The 21,252-nt window shown below is 42.6% G+C and overlaps 1 protein-coding gene across 1 annotated transcript in view; it reads right to left on the bottom strand.

Annotated features, from left to right (window-relative positions):
• Window positions 1-19,198, bottom strand: part of LOC311237776 (uncharacterized protein) — a gene marked incomplete at its 5' end in the record, with an annotated part of 28,331 nt that extends 9,133 nt beyond the window's left edge. Inside the window, one exon of the mRNA XM_084325754.1 lies at window positions 17,577-19,198. Coding sequence (XP_084181880.1) covers window positions 17,577-19,198 — 1,622 coding nt within the window. The remainder of the gene's footprint in view (window positions 1-17,576) is intronic.
• Window positions 19,199-21,252: the final 2,054 nt, after the last annotated feature.

Genomic DNA, 21,252 nt, shown 5'->3' with positions numbered 1-21,252 from the left:
CGGGCCCGCCGGGATCGGCACCTCTGTACTCAGCCTGGCTGCACGGGTATGTTCTCTACGCACTTATACAAGCTCGACCATGGCTAAATTGAATATTTTAATTTGGAACGCAGGAGGGCTTAACGCCCCACACAAGCGTGCCAGTGTCCTTTGGCTATTGAAGAGGAGAAATATTGACCTTGCTCTCCTTAGTGAGACGCATTTAATGGTAGGTGACGTGTCAAGACTGGCAAATCGGCAATATCACGTTATCTCCGCATCCTCAGCCGATGATAAGACGAAAGGAGTAGTCATAGTTACAAGACGTAACCTTGATATCAAAATCTTGGATGTATGGTCGGACACGGAGGGAAGGATTACTATAGCAAAAGTTGAATTTTTGCATAGGAAGATGGCTATAATAGCATTGTATGCTCCTAACACATTTGATTCAGCGTTCTATAATACAATCACGAAGAATATGTTGGAACTTAATGGATACGCTCTCATTGTGGGTGGCGATTTTAATGCGTGCTGGGATGCGGAGATGGATAGGTCTGGGCCCTCTGAAACGAGCGACCAGAAACGGGCCTCTAAGGCCCTCAGGATGTGGGCCAAAGACACGGGGCTCTCAGACCTCTGGCGCTTATGCAACCCCACCCTCAGAGATTACTCTCACCTGTCAGCCAGACACAAAAGCTTCTCTCGAATTGACTATGCATTCGCGTCCCCTAATATGTTTGATAGTTTCGATGTCTCATTGGTTCCCTTGGCTCTCTCAGACCACAAGGGGATTTTCCTTACGGCAACCTTTGGCAGGCTCTCCGCAAGAGCTCCCAGATGGCGTTTTAATTCGACCTTGCTAAAGAACGATGACTTCTGTTCTGAGTTCAGGAGTAAACTAGCTGAATTTTTGCAGATCAACGTTGGCACAGTAGAAGACCCTAGGGTCCTGTGGAACGCATTGAAAGGATTCATCAGGGGTCATGTCACACTATTTGCCTCCAATTTGCGAAAATCCCGGTCAAAAAAGCTAGAAGGACTGGAATCATTATATGCGGACCTATACGCATCCTTGCAAACTGACTATAATGAACGACTAAACACACAACGTAAGATAGTCAAAAAAGAAATAAACTCCATACTTAAACAACAGTCTGAGTTTTTGATACACAGGACAAGACAAAATTACTATTTTCACGGCTCCAGACCTAGCCATCTATTGGCAATGAAAATACGATCAAATGATCATTTCTCAGATATCCCCTCGATTAGGACGAGCCAGGGTGCAGTCACTACTGATTCGAAAAAGATCAATGACACTTTTAAAGAGTTTTACTCACAGTTATATAGCTCAGAGGGTAATCTGGATGACTCTAGATTTGAATCGTTCATTGGCGGGCTTGAGATACCCCACATTTCTGAGGAAGAGGCCAAGGAACTGGGGAGACCGATTACTCTCGCAGAATTGAGGGAGACTATTGTTGAAATGCAGAGGGGTAAGGCGCCAGGCTGGGATGGTATTCCACCCGAAGTGTATTTAGCTTTCTGGGACCAACTGGGTCCATTGATGCTCGATATGATCAATTACGCTATCGAACAAGGGGAGTTCTCAAGAGATGTCAATATGGCGTTGATTTCTTTACTTCTCAAAAAGGACAAAGATCCCAATGATTGTGGTAGCTATAGACCCTTGAGTCTTCTCGGGGCCGATTTAAAGGTGTTTGCCAAGGTGCTGGCCCGTCGCCTGCAGAGATTTATGTCTGTATTGGTACACTGCGATCAAACTGGTTTTATCCCGGGGCGTCTGGCTGCAGATAATCTTAGGAGGCTGTTGCATGTAATCGATAACAGTAAAGACAATACAACTCCATCCACAGTTCTGTCTTTGGATGCCATGAAGGCGTTTGACAGACTTGAGTGGTCATATCTGTGGAAGGTACTTGAGGTCATGGGTCTTGGAAAGAGTTTTATTCATATGATTAAAGTCCTGTATGCCTCGCCGTCTGCGATGATACTGACAGGCAAAAACTGTTCCACACTCTTTCCAGTCTCCAGATCTTCTAGACAGGGTTGCCCTCTGAGCCCGGGACTGTTCGCGCTTTCCCTCGAACCTTTGGCCCAATTTATTAGGCAATCGGAGGACATCGTCCCCATAATGGTCAACAATACTCCACACAAAATTGCTCTCTATGCGGATGACCTGCTGATTTTCATGGACGACCCCTCCCGGTCGGCCACAAAATTATTGAGGATAATCGACGACTTTGGTAAATTGTCAGGTTTTAAGATTAACTGGAACAAATCAGCCTGCCTACCTCTTAATGAACTGGCCAAGGCGGTACGACTACCAGCTGATATCCCCATAGTAGAACATTTCAAATACCTGGGCATAGAGATATTCCCCACGCTGAACCAAACTACTAAGTACAACTTCACGGGTACTTATGATAAAATACGCCAGGATCTAGACAGGTGGTCGTCCCTTCCTAACTCCTTACAAGCCCGGGCTTCCATAATCAAAATGAACATCCTGCCTAGGATAAATTTTATTAGCTCAATGCTCCCCCTGCCCCCTCCAATAGACCACTGGCGCAAGGTACAATCGATGGTATCTAAGTTTGTCTGGAATAACAAACGCCCGAGAATCAAAAGGGCTACTACTCAACGTAGGAAACAAGATGGGGGCCTCGCAATCCCTGATTTTAAACTGTATTTCTGGTCCTTTTCACTGAGACCTTTGATGTGCTGGCTAGACCCTGTAGAGGCTGTTTCGTGGCGCTCCTTAGAAGCGGCGGCGGTGTCTCCGCTAAGATTACAGGATGTAGTGTACTCCACTGTCTCTATTGCGAAATGCCGGCTGAGGTATGGACCGATCATAACTCACGTGATCCAAACGTGGCGTAATGTACAGAGGTCGTGTGGGGTTAAATGCCCTTGGCACCTGGACTCTCCAATTTTTAATAACCAGCAATTACTTGTTGGACACAAGCCGGTTAATATTCCTCAATGGCAAAGGAGGGGAGTGCATACTCTGGAGGATATTTATGATAAGAACGGCCTCCGTGCGTTTCAGGACTTAAGAGAATTTTATGATCTACCCGGCGAGTCCTTCTTTCTTTACCTTCAACTAAGGTCAGCACTGAGGGCGCATGGCGTACCGTGGGCTCAAGCCTTGCACCCACACCCCTTCCTCAGGCTCATAGTGGACAGGACGACATCCAGAGGGTTTGTCTCCGACTTTTATACGCTCTTAATTCAATCCACGTATAAAAATTTATCATTGGATACAATCTGGCGTGTGGATATACCGGAGTTGGACCCCGAGTTTGACTGGGATGATGTTTGGGCAAATGTGGCATTATCTTCCCGCAACCCCAATCACCAGCAAATTAATTTTAATTATATTCATAGGACCTATCTTACACCTAGGAAGCTATTTGCTATGGGACTGATAACCGACTCTCGGTGCACTTTGTGCTCTCAAAAGGCCACTGGCACTTATATGCATATGTATTGGGATTGCCCACCAGTGGCCCGCTTCTGGAGGTCAATAACGGACAAACTTTCAGATCTGTGTGGCTTAACTATCCCATTCACAGCTGTTACGCTACTCCTGAACGATATAACGACACTACCCGCGTCCGTACAACTGAAAAGGGTTGTCCTAGCGGGCGTCACAGCAGCGAAGAAGCTAATAGCAATGAGATGGAAGGAGCCTGAGAAGCTTACAATGATTAACTGGTCCCTAACTCTATTGGATGTGATTTATCTTGAGATATCCACGGCCCGGGTGATCGGGGTAGGGCAGGCTGGAATTGACCTGTGGTTCGCAGCAGCTGAGAAGGTAAAGACCGCAGTGTGCGGCTGAGCGGGGTTGGGGCGCTTGATCGGGGGGGTCCGGCGGTCTCTGGGGAGGGGGAGGAGGAAATGTCTTGTCTGTCTTGGTTTTTGTCTTGTCCTTCTTAACTTTGACTGGGGGGATTTTAGGGGGGGTTGGTATTTAGATATTCTGCGCTATATGTCAACTCACATGCCATCTCCCCAAGAGACTAATATTGACAGACTGATTGACCTGTCAACCAACTTGGAGGAAGAATTTCTTTCTTCTTGCACTTTACCTTCTGCAAGTTTGGCAGTCTTGAACATGTGTAAGGGACCTAGGCTATCTACAGTAAATCTGCGGCAACACTCTCATAAACAATCTTTTAAGTCACTCCACTTTGTAAAGGTGGGGAAAGGTTGCCATGTTTTGAAGACCCTTTTTGTTATTGAAGTAGCCATCTATATTTGATAGGTTGGACGCTGTTTCTTTTTCTTTTTGTCTTTATAATTTATTATTCTGTATTATTATTGTTTGTTATTCTCCTGTGAAAGTTATGTTTTTTGTTACTGTGGTTATTGTGTTGTCCTGTTTCATGTAATTAATAATAAAAAAAATTTGATCAAAAAAAAAAGCAGTACAGTGGATCACAGTGATGCAACAGTAGCAGGACAGTTAAAGGTGTATTCCACCCAAATGGTTAGCAGGACCGTGATGTAGCAGGACTGTACAGTACAGTGGACAGTGGTAAAATGGCTGCAGGACAGTTAAAGGTGTATTCCACCCAAATAGTGTTAAAGGTTATAACCCAAATCGAATGATTTTAAAGGTGTATTCCACCCAAATTGTTTTAAAGGTTTTAATACAGTAGCAGTACAGTGGATCACAGTGATGCAACAGTAGCAGGACAGTTAAAAAGGTGTATTCCACCCAAATTCTATATGAATTGAAAATGGGGGACCCTGATGGAAACAAGACAAACGTCTTTCTCAGGTCTGCATCCCCTTAACAATTGTATGTATTGAGCCATACTGTATTGTACCCATTCTGCAATCTGTTAAATAAAGTTTTCATTCATTCATTCATGGTTAGCAGGACAGCCCCATCACAATGTGCAGGAGGTGTGTACAGTAGCAGTACAGTAGGTGTACAGTAGCAGTACAGTATGTGTACAGTAGCAGTACAGTAGGTGTACAGTAGCAGTACAGTATCAGTACAGTAGGTGTACAGTCGCAGGACAGTATGTGTACAGTATCAGTAGGTGTACAGTAGCAGTGCAGGTGTACAGTAGCAGTACAGTATGTGTACAGTATCAGTAGGTGTACAGTAGCAGTACAGTAGCAGTGCAGTAGGTGTACAGTAGGTGTACAGTAGCAGTACAGTATGTGTACAGTATCAGTAGGTGTACAGTAGCAGTACAGTAGCAGTGCAGTAGGTGTACAGTAGCAGTACAGTAGGTGTACAGTCGCAGGACAGTTAAAGGTGTATTCCACCCAAATGGTTAGCAGGACAGCCCCATCACAATGTGCAGGAGGTGTGTACAGTAGCAGTACAGTATGTGTACAGTATCAGTACAGTATGTGTACAGTATCAGTACAGTAGGTGTACAGTCGCAGGACAGTTAAAGGTGTATTCCACCCAAATGGTTAGCAGGACAGTACATCACAGTGATGCAACAGTAGCAGGACAGTTAAAGGTGTATTCCACCCAAATGGTTTTAAAGGTTCTAATACCCAATTGTGTTATGGTGTCTTCCCCAAATCCTTTTAAAGCTTATAACCCCAAATAGTTTGAATGAATAAATGAATGAAATGGGACTATGAAGTCTTTATTTGTAACACATGTGAGATGGGCAGCACACACGCATTCCTTTGGGGGGGTTGCCATTGAAATGTCATCTGCGCTTGACCCATCCTGTCATCCTTCATCCTGTCGTGGGTCCGCTCCAATACAATACCTTGCCAATCCAAGTGCTCCTGTTCATCTTCATCAGGGACGTGACAGCATTAGCGATCAGTTCTGCATGTTTTTCCATTCTTTCGTTTTTATTTTTGTATGTGTATTCCCACAAATAGCTTTAAAGGTGTATTCATCCCAAATGTTTCTAAAACTTTATTCCACCCAAAGTTAAAATACTACTTCATGTTCAACTCCTAAAGGTATATATGCTTGAATTACATTCAAGTAATCTCATGACTTCCAGCTGGCTATAATGGAGGCGGTGAGCCCTCTAGTGTTCAAACATAAATAAGACACTATTCTAGACAAAATGAATTCTAATATTCTACACACCGGCGCCTAATTGTGCCTTAAACTAAACACAATTACAAAATATATATATATATATTGGAGAAGCTACCGACATAATCAAAACACTCATATGGCCCTTACACTGTGTCTACGTACGTGACTTCTATTTTTACTTCTATTTTTTTTACATGCTATACTATTTTATTTCACTTATCTTTTGTCTAGCAGTCTCTGGAGCGTAACAGAAAGAAGCATTTTGTATAAAAGTATTCTGTACTTCTGTATGACAACTATTAAAGAAACTTGAACTTGAAACTTGATACATGACATACAGATAGACAGTACTGCTACATCTATACATTTATGACATACCAGATTTGCATATACAGTACTGTTTGTGATACATGGCAGGCATGTTAGACATCGTTTTGCCTCCTGAGCACAGTGATGTACAGGTGCAGCTCAATAAATTAGAATATCGTGGAAAAGTATATATTTAGCTGTATTGATGCAGTAATTTGTGCAAAAGGAGCCCCAACCGCGTGAATACTTTCGGTAAGCAACAAGCCCTTCCGCGTTGCTCTGATTGGCCGAGCGTGCGCATGCACATGAGCCGCAACAAGCCCCTCAGCCAGGCAGCAATACTAAGGTCCGCTTAATGCAATTTATACAAATGGAAGTATTGATTTCGCCGTAACGAATCATTAAAAAAATATACCGTTAACTGGAATATGTTGTTTCTTTACACATATGTTGGATTATGTAATTGGTTTGTCATGACAAACCAATAAAAAAGACAAACCAATTACATAATGATCCAACATATGTGTAAAGAAACAACATATTCCAGTAACTTTTTCTGATCAGTTAGGAGTTGTTTAGAAACAGTGTAAATAATAACAATCAAATAGCACACAAGCTAACACTACTACTACAAGCACAACACATAAACAAGCACATAATTTGTGATCAACTGTAATCCTCATTGTGCAGGTGTTCTCAGTGAGCATGGTGAGGTTATGTGCACACATTCAGATTGTCTTGTCCTTTCATGGTGCTGGTCCTCAAAAAAATTGCAGTTACTTTGTTGGGCAAAAAGAGCAATAGACTTAAGCTAAATTCAGGCAGCCAACCACGTCCAATGGCTGCCGATATCCTCCACCCTAAAAAGGTGCAGGATCACAGAGCCTGAAGAAGAGTGGAGCAGGAGACCAAACACACCCAGGACAGGATGACCACAGTCAGCAGATGAGGGATGGAGCAGGAGAGATGAGGAATGAGATAGGACTAAACAGACCAGTAAGTAGTGATTCCGGGCCCCCTGGGAGACATGCCAAGGAAAGAGAAAAAGTAAAGCATTGTTAGTTAGTATTGTGGCTATATGATGCTAATTATGTGAGTTAGTCAACTGGCCTACTAGAAGGCCTTTTATATGAGATCAAGTCAAGTCAAGTCAAGAGTTTTATTTGTCACGGCATACGGATATACAATGAAATGCGGGTGGTCTTGCCCGCAACGATGTGCAATTGGTACAACATATAATAGAATCCAATACAAAAAAATGTGTGCAATAAAATTGTGCAATAACAGGTAGCAGGTAACAATACATTTGTGCAATAACGGGTAACAGTTAACAGTTAACAGTAGTAGTAATAGTAGTGCAATACACTGTTACTGTTGCTAATACTAATTTAAATTGGCCTTTCCTTTTGGCAATATATTTGGTATTTGGTATGGTCAAATATTCAGTATACTCAAGTCCCATTATGGAATATGGGTTTATTTCTGTGGCCACTACTGATGACCATTTTGTATAATGCGTCATTGACAGCAACATCATGTGAAAATGTGCCCCATTGCATTGGAGCCTGGTGAGAGGATACAACATAGTGCTATGTGTCTAAGTACTAAAGCGATCAGTGAAATCTTGGCCTGTACAGCAATATCAGAACCTGAACCAATCCCAGCTACTCACATAACCTAGTTTTAGGTAGAAGCATAAATGTCATAACCTGGCAGATCTCAAAACAAACTGGTCAGACTACTGCTTGACCTTACTCCTAGAACCCACCTCACCCCTGCCCACTTTGACAACCTAGGATGGCTTAGAGTAGACGACAGAGTACAGCAACTTGCAATGGGCCTGGTCAACAAGATACACTATACGACTAAGGTACCCATGTACATGTCAAAATACTTCCCAAAGGTCAGTGAATACCACGATCACAACACCAGAGGGAGCTCCACAAATCATGTTAAACCCAGATTCGGCTCAAACAAGGGACTAAACACGGTTCGCAATTATGCCACATCGATGTGGAACGCCCTACCCAAAGCTGTAAAGCAGGGGTCAGCAACCTTAGGCACGAGTGCCACCATTGGTACACATTATCTAAACCAACATGGCACACTAGCAAATGTGTAAGAGGAACCTTTTTGGAAATGTTGAGTTACCTCCCCATGCAGTTACCTCTTTCACAGCCATTGGCAGTTGCACAGTCTGTTATTTATGGTACTGTAGGTTGACTGATATACCAGGGATATTTCATGGTCAGAGCCAATGAGAAGGGTCAGTCTGTTGTTGTTTGCCGAACATTGAGTGTTAAACGCCATTTTGAGACCAAACATGAGAACTTTAAAGGATGAGGCAGACAAGGCTGAATGTGTCCAGGTATGGCAAGCAAGCATCTCATAAAGACGGCAGCATTCTCTTATATATTTATGAGAGGAAAATGGTTATTAAAACTATTGCTATGCACGTTGCCTATATGGATGGAATAGAATTACAGATCTGTTGGAGATTTACATTGTGATGTGGTGTCATAATTAACCTTAACATTGATATGGCACACTGGTTAACAAGAACATTTTAAAATGGCACTTTGTATCAAAAAGGTTGCTGATCCCTGCTGTAAAGGAATGTGAATCACTACCCACTTTCAAAACCACTCTCAAAGAGCAACTACGGGAGACTGCAATTCGAAACTGGACCCTGTAAATGTCCTAACCCAACCCCCTCCAATGTACAGTAAATGACCAAGTATGGTTTCGTCAATATTCCAATGTACAGTTTTGCTTGTACAGTTGTACAGTGTACTTAGTATAATAGTAGTAGTAAAGTATAATTTCTGGGTACTTTTTACACCCCTGTTTATGATGAATTGAAAATGGGGGACCCTGATGTAAACAAGACAAACGTCTTTCTCTGGTCTGCATCCCCTTAACAATTGTATGTATTGAGCTGTTTTGATTGATTGATTGAAAACTTTATTAACAGATTGCAGAATGGGTACAATATAGTACAGCTCAATACACACAATTGTTAAGGGGATGCAGACCAGAGAAAGACTTTCGTCTTGTTTACATCAGGGTCCCCCATTTTCAATTCATCAGGACAGACATACATGACATACAGATAGACAGTACTGCTACATCTATGTACTGTACTGTACCCATTCTGCAATCTGTTAATAAAGTTTTCAATCAATCAAACACAACTACTGTACATAACGTTAAATAGACCGTGGACGACGTACCCCCCCCCAACCTACAGCATAACTTCCCACAGCAGTGGTGCAGTGGCAAATTGACAGTAGGTCAAACGCTGCATGCTTCTCCGGGAGTCCGGTTGGATAATGCCATGTAAAAGCGATTGCGCGTACTTCAGCCTCAGTGAGTGAGGTATCACAGAGTGATACCGAGTGATACCAGCACTGCAACACTGTCCCACAGTAACGTTAACCAAATACTGTGGGCGACGCAGCCCCCCGCCCCCCTCCCACATACAACCTACAGCATAACTTTTATATCAGTATAATACAACTCTCAAAGCCAACGTAGAGTTTGTGCACTACTGTACATTTTAACTAGCACTTACCAGCCTCGGGACTCGGCAGTTCTTGTGGTAGAAAAGATCGCTCCTGTAAATTGAAAAGCAAGCCCCGCCCCCAGCCTAGTGAATGAGAAAAGCCTGCCCCTAGTGGAGCAGGACAGTCCCTACACAGTACACTACACAAAATGATCACATCACTGTGATCCAATGTCCTGACCCTGACTCCTGCTACATCACTGTCCTGCTACAGTACATCACTGTGATCCAATGTCCTGACTCCTGCTACATCACTGTCCTGCTACATGTCCTGCTACTGTTGCATCACTGTCCTGCACAGTACAGTTTATGATGAATTGAAAATGGGGGACCCTGATGTAAACAAGACAAACGTCTTTCTCTGGTCTGCATCCCCTTAACAATTGTGTGTATTGAGCTGTTTTGATTGATTGATTGAAAACTTTATTAACAGATTGCAGAATGGGTACAATATAGTACAGCTCAATACACACAATTGTTAAGGGGATGCAGACCAGAGAAAGACTTTCGTCTTGTTTACATCAGGGTCCCCCATTTTCAATTCATCAGGACAGACATACATGACATACAGATAGACAGTACTGCTACATCTATGTACTGTACTGTACCCATTCTGCAATCTGTTAATAAAGTTTTCAATCAATCAAACACAACTACTGTACATAACGTTAAATAGACCGTGGACGACGTACCCCCCCCCAACCTACAGCATAACTTCCCACAGTAACGTTAACCAAATACTGTGGGCGACGCAGCCCCCCGCCCCCCTCCCACATACAACCTACAGCATAACTTTTATATCAGTATAATACAACTCTCAAAGCCAACGTAGAGTTTGTGCACTACTGTACATTTTAACTAGCACTTACCAGCCTCGGGACTCGGCAGTTCTTGTGGTAGAAAAGATCGCTCCTGTAAATTGAAAAGCAAGCCCCGCCCCCAGCCTAGTGAATGAGAAAAGCCTGCCCCTAGTGGAGCAGGACAGTCCCTACACAGTACACTACACAAAATGATCACATCACTGTGATCCAATGTCCTGACCCTGACTCCTGCTACATCACTGTCCTGCTACAGTACATCACTGTGATCCAATGTCCTGACTCCTGCTACATCACTGTCCTGCTACATGTCCTGCTACTGTTGCATCACTGTCCTGCACAGTACAGTTTATGATGAATTGAAAATGGGGGACCCTGATGTAAACAAGACAAACGTCTTTCTCTGGTCTGCATCCCCTTAACAATTGTGTGTATTGAGCTGTTTTGATTGATTGATTGAAAACTTTATTAACAGATTGCAGAATGGGTACAATATAGTACAGCTCAATACACACAATTGTTAAGGGGATGCAGACCAGAGAAAGACTTTCGTCTTGTTTACATCAGGGTCCCCCATTTTCAATTCATCAGGACAGACATACATGACATACAGATAGACAGTACTGCTACATCTATGTACTGTACTGTACCCATTCTGCAATCTGTTAATAAAGTTTTCAATCAATCAAACACAACTACTGTACATAACGTTAAATTAAATAGACCGTGGACGACGTACCCCCCCCCAACCTACAGCATAACTTCCCACAGTAACGTTAACCAAATACTGTGGGCGACGCAGCCCCCCGCCCCCCTCCCACATACAACCTACAGCATAACTTTTATATCAGTATAATACAACTCTCAAAGCCAACGTAGAGTTTGTGCACTACTGTACATTTTAACTAGCACTTACCAGCCTCGGGACTCGGCAGTTCTGTTGTACAATGTGGTAGAAAAGATCGCTCCTGTAAATTGAAAAGCAAGCCCCGCCCCCAGCCTAGTGAATGAGAAAAGCCTGCCCCTAGTGGAGCAGGACAGTCCCTACACAGTACACTACACAAAATGATCACATCACTGTGATCCAATGTCCTGACCCTGACTCCTGCTACATCACTGTCCTGCTACAGTACATCACTGTGATCCAATGTCCTGACTCCTGCTACATCACTGTCCTGCTACATGTCCTGCTACTGTTGCATCACTGTCCTGCACAGTACAGTTTATGATGAATTGAAAATGGGGGACCCTGATGTAAACAAGACAAACGTCTTTCTCTGGTCTGCATCCCCTTAACAATTGTGTGTATTGAGCTGTTTTGATTGATTGATTGAAAACTTTATTAACAGATTGCAGAATGGGTACAATATAGTACAGCTCAATACACACAATTGTTAAGGGGATGCAGACCAGAGAAAGACTTTCGTCTTGTTTACATCAGGGTCCCCCATTTTCAATTCATCAGGACAGACATACATGACATACAGATAGACAGTACTGCTACATCTATGTACTGTACTGTACCCATTCTGCAATCTGTTAATAAAGTTTTCAATCAATCAAACACAACTACTGTACATAACGTTAAATAGACCGTGGACGACGTACCCCCCCCCCCAACCTACAGCATAACTTCCCACAGTAACGTTAACCAAATACTGTGGGCGACGCAGCCCCCCGCCCCCCTCCCACATACAACCTACAGCATAACTTTTATATCAGTATAATACAACTCTCAAAGCCAACGTAGAGTTTGTGCACTACTGTACATTTTAACTAGCACTTACCAGCCTCGGGACTCGGCAGTTCTTGTGGTAGAAAAGATCGCTCCTGTAAATTGAAAAGCAAGCCCCGCCCCCAGCCTAGTGAATGAGAAAAGCCTGCCCCTAGTGGAGCAGGACAGTCCCTACACAGTACACTACACAAAATGATCACATCACTGTGATCCAATGTCCTGACCCTGACTCCTGCTACATCACTGTCCTGCTACAGTACATCACTGTGATCCAATGTCCTGACTCCTGCTACATCACTGTCCTGTCCTGCTACTGTTGCATCACTGTCCTGCACAGTACAGTTTATGATGAATTGAAAATGGGGGACCCTGATGTAAACAAGACAAACGTCTTTCTCTGGTCTGCATCCCCTTAACAATTGTGTGTATTGAGCTGTTTTGATTGATTGATTGAAAACTTTATTAACAGATTGCAGAATGGGTACAATATAGTACAGCTCAATACACACAATTGTTAAGGGGATGCAGACCAGAGAAAGACTTTCGTCTTGTTTACATCAGGGTCCCCCATTTTCAATTCATCAGGACAGACATACATGACATACAGATAGACAGTACTGCTACATCTATGTACTGTACTGTACCCATTCTGCAATCTGTTAATAAAGTTTTCAATCAATCAAACACAACTACTGTACATAACGTTAAATAGACCGTGGACGACGTACCCCCCCCCAACCTACAGCATAACTTCCCACAGTAACGTTAACCAAATACTGTGGGCGACGCAGCCCCCCGCCCCCCTCCCACATACAACCTACAGCATAACTTTTATATCAGTATAATACAACTCTCAAAGCCAACGTAGAGTTTGTGCACTACTGTACATTTTAACTAGCACTTACCAGCCTCGGGACTCGGCAGTTCTTGTGGTAGAAAAGATCGCTCCTGTAAATTGAAAAGCAAGCCCCGCCCCCAGCCTAGTGAATGAGAAAAGCCTGCCCCTAGTGGAGCAGGACAGTCCCTACACAGTACAGTACACAAAATGATCTAACTCCTACTGTGGAATAGCCTACCAATGGAGTTGAAGACCATAAGCCCCTTCTCCACTTTTAAATTAGCTATAAAGAGGTGGATCATAAGTAGCAGAAGCTGGGAGTAGTGAACAAAGGGTTTTAATATGTGTTGTTCCTTTTTTATTCTTTTATTGTCTATAAAATGGAATATTATTGTATGTATTTTTTTTGTTTTTATACCACACATCCTGACATACAGACACTACAAACACCCACGTCCACACACCAGTACATAAATCCACTGACACCAATGATGAAGGACCACAATGGAAACAAGCCTATGGCTTTATTGTGTTTTATGAAATCCTATTGGTAAATGGAGAAAATGTATACCTGTTTTCATATTGTGATCCAATGTATATGTGTGATTTTCCATTCTAAACCAATAAACTATTCAATCAATCAATCTCTCTCTCTCTCTCTCTCTCTCTCTCTCTCTCTCTCTGTGATTTGATTTACTGATTTGTTTGAAGGCCGGTTTCTTACCAGTTTCCTTTATGTCTCAGAAATAACCTGACTTCATTGCTGGGCATTGGTGTCAAAGTACATTTGCAGTAATTCTCATTTCATGAGCAAAGTTATGTATATGAGATTATAATGCAATGAAAACCTATAAAACCCATGATTACAGTTGTTAATATGATATCTAGAGAATAACTTGATGTTACCAAATATGCATTAGTAAATAGGTACAGTAACACAGAAAGTAGAGAACCCAGGGGAGGAAAGAAAGTACTTTTACTACTGTATTTAAATAGTTTTTACGATACTTTACTTGAGTATTTCCAATTTAGGGATCTCAATACATTTACTACACTTCAAAGGAGGTTTCCTAATTTATTTTCCTCTACCACATTTATACAAACCCTGCTCTACTTTCTTTTACAGTAATCCAAAATATGTGATAAGATGCAAAACATAATGTACATTTAATGTTTAAGTCTGTCGATGTCAACAGGAAGTAATCATAACCAGCATAACTGGATGAACAACCAGTTTGACATCACACAGAGGTTGATGCATTGAGAATTTAGGAGCTCTCAATCATTATAATCCCGTACAAGTACACCATACAGAATGTATACTTACTTTAGTTACTTACATACAATATTTACTTTTATGCTATTACTTTAAGTCGAATTTTTAATAGAGTCCTTTTACTTTTATCAGAGTACTATTCTATCAAATGGGGTAACGCTGGTTTGATATTGGATATTCACATATTCCATTTCTATCTACTCAACAATCAACAGCCTTTTTCATATGTATTCACCTTTTTAATTACTATTCAAATTCATTAGTGTTATAATCAAACAAGGCAGAGTTCCAAACTGAATGCTGCTTTTAGTCTAGATATCCTCATTACTGTATGGATCTGGCTTCAGTTAATGGATGTGACGTCAGTCTGTTTAGCCTGAGTTTCAAGTATGGCAGACATGCTGAATACAAGGGAAGAAAGGACTGCTCCAAAATAAATAATTCAATTGAAAAAGGATTTGATTATTATTAGATTATAAATTATTATATTAAATGTGATTTAGACTAGTTTTAAAAAAATATATAAAACGTGTATTCCACAGATTCATGGATGTTGCATGGTGCTTCCTACACGCCCTCTCCGACCATTCTTCCTCTCTGACCAGTCTTCCTCTCTGACCAGTCTTCCTCTCTGACCAGTCTCCCTCTCTGACCAGTCTTCCTCTCTGACCAGTCTTCCTCTCTGACCAGTCTTCCTCTCTGACTAGTCTCCCTCTCTGACCAGTCTTCCTCTCTGACCAGTCTTCCCCTCTGACCAGTCTTCCTACACACCAGTCAAGAGGCTGGATGAGTGACAAGTCTTCATCTTATTATTTCATCTACAGCTGTTTGGTTCTTGCTTCTGACTTCCTATTTGTGTAGTCTAATTGAGATCTACCATAGTGTATATAAATGGAACACATTTATAAATAGTGAATGGACTGTACATATTCATCTTAGTCGTACTGTACCACGTATCTGTTAGTCTCTTGATAGTATAATGTAGAAGTGAAATACAGGTTCATGTTTTATGGGGTTGCTATATGTTTTATTATGATGCTCTATGTTTTTATGATGATGATCTATGTTTTATTATGAAACAAAATTGTTGCATTTACGACTGACCCATGCCCCACACATCCTGGCTATGGGTTCAAGAGAAGGCCTTGAAAATAGAGTGTCCCGTATGAAGTGTCCCGGCTGCCCAGAGATACGAGGTGAGGGCAAAGGTTATAGGCTGACTCAACCTCCAAATGGAGGTCCGGCCACCACATTGTTACCAACCCCCCCAGGAACAGAGAGAGAAGAGACAGACTGAAATCACACAGTAATTCAAAATGACCAAAGCGGTGATCAAATACAAATATTATACAACGGCATGCAAATTTCTCTATTCTGATTGGCTGAAACAGTCCATTTACACGTATGTATCCTTCATAATCCACGCTCCTGGTCCCAGGACCCGCCCACCACCGAATCACATCACTCCGCCGGATCACTCCGTCGGAAAAAACAAGATGGCGGACAATAATCTTTAACAAATGGATATGTTGATAGCGTCATAACGACTAAATATAAAGCGATTCTGTCAAGGGGAACGTGTTAGTATTTTAAACAATGTTGGATGATGTAATTGATGGGTCTTGACTCAATCTAGAACAAAAGAAAAATCGCGGATTGATTGATAGATTAATTGATTGATTTAAATTTCTTCCTTCCTACTTTCCGACTGCAGCGTTCTCTCTCACACTGTCCGACGCTGGCGGATTGATTGATAGATTAATTGATTGATTTAAATTTCTTCCTTCCTACTTTCTTGCAGCGTTCTCTCTCACACTGTCCGACGCTGGCGTACCCACAAACACACACACACACATACACACACACACACACACACACACATACACACACGCACACACACACTGTGACACACACACACACACACACGCACACACACACACACACACTCCTGTCTGCAACAGCGGGGGAGTCAGACTGAGAGAGAAGCAGCGCTGTTTTAAGTGAGCATGGTCTATTGAATTGATTGATTGATTGATTGCTAATTTTATTACTGTACCCCTGGTTTCCAACTGGTTAAGTTTAGGCTAAAAGAAATAAATAAAAAAATAGGGCGAAGAAAACGTTTTTTTCCTATAGGGCAAAGAAAACGTTTTAATAAATTTTCAATCAATCATTCCAATAATACACAGTTGGATGTGTTAGTTGGTTGGATGCACTTCAAGCTGCTTCCACATGAGGCAACTTCTCTCAATCATTCCAATAATACACAGTTGGATGTGTTAGTTTGGTTGGATGCACTTCAAGCTGCTTCCACATGGAGTTGTGGGAACTACTTTTTCTGGCGGATGGTTTTTTCAATAAATCTTCGATTAATGTGTGTTTATTGTATAGAAATAAGGTTGGATGAATCTGGCAGTTGTATAAAAGCTTTACACCACGTGCAGTCGTGATTTGTGACCAATAAACCATGCCTAGGGGGGTCTAACGACCCTCGGCTGCGCCTCGGGCCTAACAACCACCCCTAGGCATGGTTTATTGGTCACAAACCACTCCTGCGTGTGATGTAATGCTTAAATAATAAATGGTTGCATATTGTTGTCCAACCTACCCGGAGTATGAAAATAAAGATTTTTACTTCCCCACATGCAAAGGGACAGAGGTATTGAAGATGGGAATCAAATATGTGAATAATTATGAATGAATTATGCAAATATCCAATCAAACGTTACCCCGGTAGGCTAGAAACTAGAAACAAAGCCAAACATAGTGTATGTTATGTGTGTGTCCCTCAGAACAACATAGTGTATGTGTGTGTGTCCCCCTCAGAACAACGATAGACTGAGTGACTGAGTGAATGTAACTCCTAATTACCTCATCTTTCACAACTCAGCATCTCCAAGATCAATTTAAATCCAAAACCCTGGGTAGAGGAGCTGTGCATGTCACTGCTCTCTCACAAAACTCAGCCTCTGCAGCCTCCCTGTGACACCAAAGTCCAGGATAGAGAGGCTGAGTGAATGTGGTGTTGACTCTGTGCAGGAGGGTCATTGTGTCAGAGACGCTGTAGAAGCACAGAGTCCCTGCCCTGTGATCCAGGTACACTCCTATTCTGGAGGACCGGGGGCCCGGTACCGTTATGCTCTTGTTATTGTGGTAGAAGAAGTAATTACATTGATAGCACTCTAAAGCCCAGGATTTGGAATTGCATCCAAATCCACAGTTCTCCTTAGTGCCTGTTCTACTAATGTCTTTGTAGGAGGCTGCTACACGAACCCCTCCACTACACTCCACCTCCCAGTAACAGCGTCCAGTCAGACCTTCTCTACCCAGAACCTGAAACCTTTCAATGAATCTTTCTGGGTGATCAGGATATAACTGCTTTTGCTGCATCAGTGTTGCTTTTCTGTTCCCCTCAGACAAAGACAGATGTGTGTGTGTTGTGTTTGGGTCCAGTGTGATTGGAGAGTAATATTGTAAGAAGTCAGCTCTGGTCTTGGGCTCTGGTGGCAGTAAAACATTAACTGCATTCACTGTTGTTGAGATTCTGGGCCACTGCTTTTTCAGAACGTCCTCTAGTTGGTCTCTCAGCTCAGACACAACCTCAGTCACATCTGCAAAGTACAGGAGAGGAAGGACACTGATGCTGGGTAAGTCTGTAGACTCACTGGGACCGGAGAGGGAGGGGTAACTCTGTAGAAAGTGGATGTGGTCCTCTGTGTGTGAGAGCTGCTCCAGCTCAGTGTCTCTCCTCCTCAGGTCCGCTATCTCCTGCTCCAGTCTCTTCTGCAGTTCTTCAGCCTGAGTCACTGTGGTCCTCTGTTGGGCTCTGATTACCTTCTTCAGCTCAGAGCGCCTCGTCTCCAAGGAGCGTATCAGCTCAGTGAAGATTCTCTCATTGTCCTCCACTGCTTTATCAGCAGAGCGATTGAGAGAATCAACAGCCTGTTGGGCCTCTTTGAGTCGCTTCTCTCTCTCCTGGACTCTCTGGTGGATTTTCTGCTGACTCGTGCCAAGCTCTTTCTGTCTCTCCGTCCTTTCTGCTGCAGCTGAGACTTTATCATGGCCTTTGTGTTCATCCATGGAACACAAATAACAGATGCACTGCTGATCAGTACGACAGAACATCTTCATAGCTTCATCATGACGAGAGCAGATGTTCTCCTGAAGCCGTGTGGAGGCTTTGACCAGCTTGTGTTTCTTTAATGGAGCTACAGTATAATGAGGCTGGAGGTGAGTTTCACAGAAAGAGGTCAGACATACCAGGCAGGACTTGAGGGCTTTCTGCTTTCTCCCAGGGCAGAAATCACAGACCACATCTCCAGGTCCAGCACAATAGTGATCAGGAGGAGCAGCTTGGAGTCCTGTCTTCCTTAGTTGTTCTATCACTTCAGCCAGCATGTTGTTTTTCTTCAGAACAGGCCTCGGATTAAAAGTCTCCCTGCACTGGGGACATGTGTAGATCCCGTTCTGATCATCTCGATCCCAGCAGTCTTTGATACAGCCCATACAGTAGCTGTGTCCACAATGAATAGTTACCGGATCCTTCAGTAGATCCAGACAGATAGAACAGCAGAACTGGTCCCGATCCAGATCAACTCCTTGCTGCGCCATTTTAACAACGGCGCTCTTAAGTTTTGTTTTCTCAGGAAGAGTAAACTCTGAAGGCGTGTCGGATGGGAGCGGAGGTGCTTCCTGGTTATAGAGTAAAAAACTCTGAACGTGTCACGGGGTGGGAGGTGCTTCCTGGTTGTAGCTGTCCAGGGGAGGAGTCGCTTTAAAGAGGCAGTGTCTAGTTTACTGTGATTCATATTATAGATTTTTTTTTCTTTTTTTTTCTTTTACATAGTTCAGGACTTTCTCTCATCATCAACTACCTCTAATTTGTTTACTTTGTCAAGGAAAACCCACTAAAACTCATAAGCACAAAGAGAGACAGATAAAATGTCTTTCTCTTTCTCTCTCTCCCTCTCATTTACTCTCTCCTAGAACACACCTCACCCCTGCCCACTTTGACAACCTAGGATGGCTTAGAGTAGACGACAGAGTACAGCAACTTGCAATGGGCCTGGTCTACAAGATACACTACACGACCATGTCAAAATACTTCCCAAAGGTCAGTGAATACCACGATCACAACACCAGAGGGAGCTCCACAAATCATGTCAAACCCAGATTCGGCTCAAACAAGGGACTAAACACGTTTCGCAATTATGCCACATCAATGTGGAACGCCCTACCCAAAGCTGTAAAGGAAAGTGAATCACTACCCACTTTCAAAACCACTCTCAAAGAACACCTATGGGAGACTGCAATTCGAAACCGGCTCCTGTAAATGTCCTAACCCAACCCCCTCCAATGTACAGTAATTTACCTAGTATGGTTTTGTCAATATTCCAATGTACAGTTTTGCTTGTTTGTACAGTGTTTCCCCCCCCAACCCCCTCCAATGTACAGTAAATTACCTAGTATGGTTGTCAATATTTCAATGTACAGTTTTGCTTGTACAGTTGTACAGTGTTTCCCCCCCAACCCCTCCTACCCACCCCCCCCCCCCCACCCAACCTCCTCCAATGTACAGTTTTTACAAACAGTACTGTATTTGCAAATCTGGTATGTCATAAATGTATAGATGTAGCAGTACTGTCTATCTGTATGTCATGTATGTCATATATGTCCTAATGAATTGAAAATGGGGGACCCTGATGTAAACAAGACGAAAGTCTTTCACTGGTCTGCATCCCCTTAACAATTGTGTGTATTTAAGCATTACATCACGCGCAGGAGTGGTTTGTGAACAATAAACCATGCCTAGGGGTGGTCGTTAGGCCCGAGGCGCAGCCGAGGGTTGTTAGACCCCCCTAGGCATGGTTTATTTTTCACAAATCACGACTGCAAGTGGTGTAATGCTTTTATACAACTGCCACATTCATCCAACCTTATTGCTATACAATAAACACACATTAATTGAAGATTTATTGAAAAAACCATCCGCCAGAAAAAGTAGTTCCCAAAAAAGAAAAAAAGAGAAGTTGCCTCCATGTGGAAGCAGCTCGGAAGTGCATTCAACTGTTCTCAGTAGGACATCCAACCAACTAACACATCTAACTGTCTTTCAACTAAGACATCCAACCAACTAACACATCCAACTGTCTTTCAACTAAGACATCCAACCAACTAACACATCCAACTGCCTTTCAACTAAGACATCCAACCAACTAACACATCCAACTGCCTTTCAACTAAGACATCCAACCAACTAACACATCCAACTTTTCTTTAGTTTTTAATTATGAAGTTAGTGGTTGTTATTGGAATGATTGATTGATTGATTGAAAATTGTATTACCAGATGCAGAATGGGTACAATACAGTACGGCTCAATACACACAATTGTTAAGGGGATGCAGACCTACTTTCTATAGAACTTCATTCTTAGATGCTTCTATTGAAAGTAGGTAAAAAAAAAAAAAAATTGCAATTAATCAATCAATCAATTCGCGCGATTTTTATTTTGTTCTACAATGACTCATGACCCATCAATTACATCATCCAACATTGTTTAAGCAACTAAGACATTGTGTGTGTGTGTGTGTGTGTGTGTGTGTGTGTGTGTGTGTGTGTGTGTGTGTGTGTGTGGGTGTGTATGCGACCGAGTGAGTGTGTCTG

This window comes from Notolepis coatsorum, assembly GCF_963971535.1.
Source record: "Notolepis coatsorum genome assembly, chromosome: 12".
NCBI classification, from domain to species: Eukaryota; Metazoa; Chordata; class Actinopteri; order Aulopiformes; family Paralepididae; genus Notolepis; species Notolepis coatsorum.
Note: the sequence above shows the minus strand (reverse complement) of the source record. Positions and strands in the feature narration are given on the sequence as shown.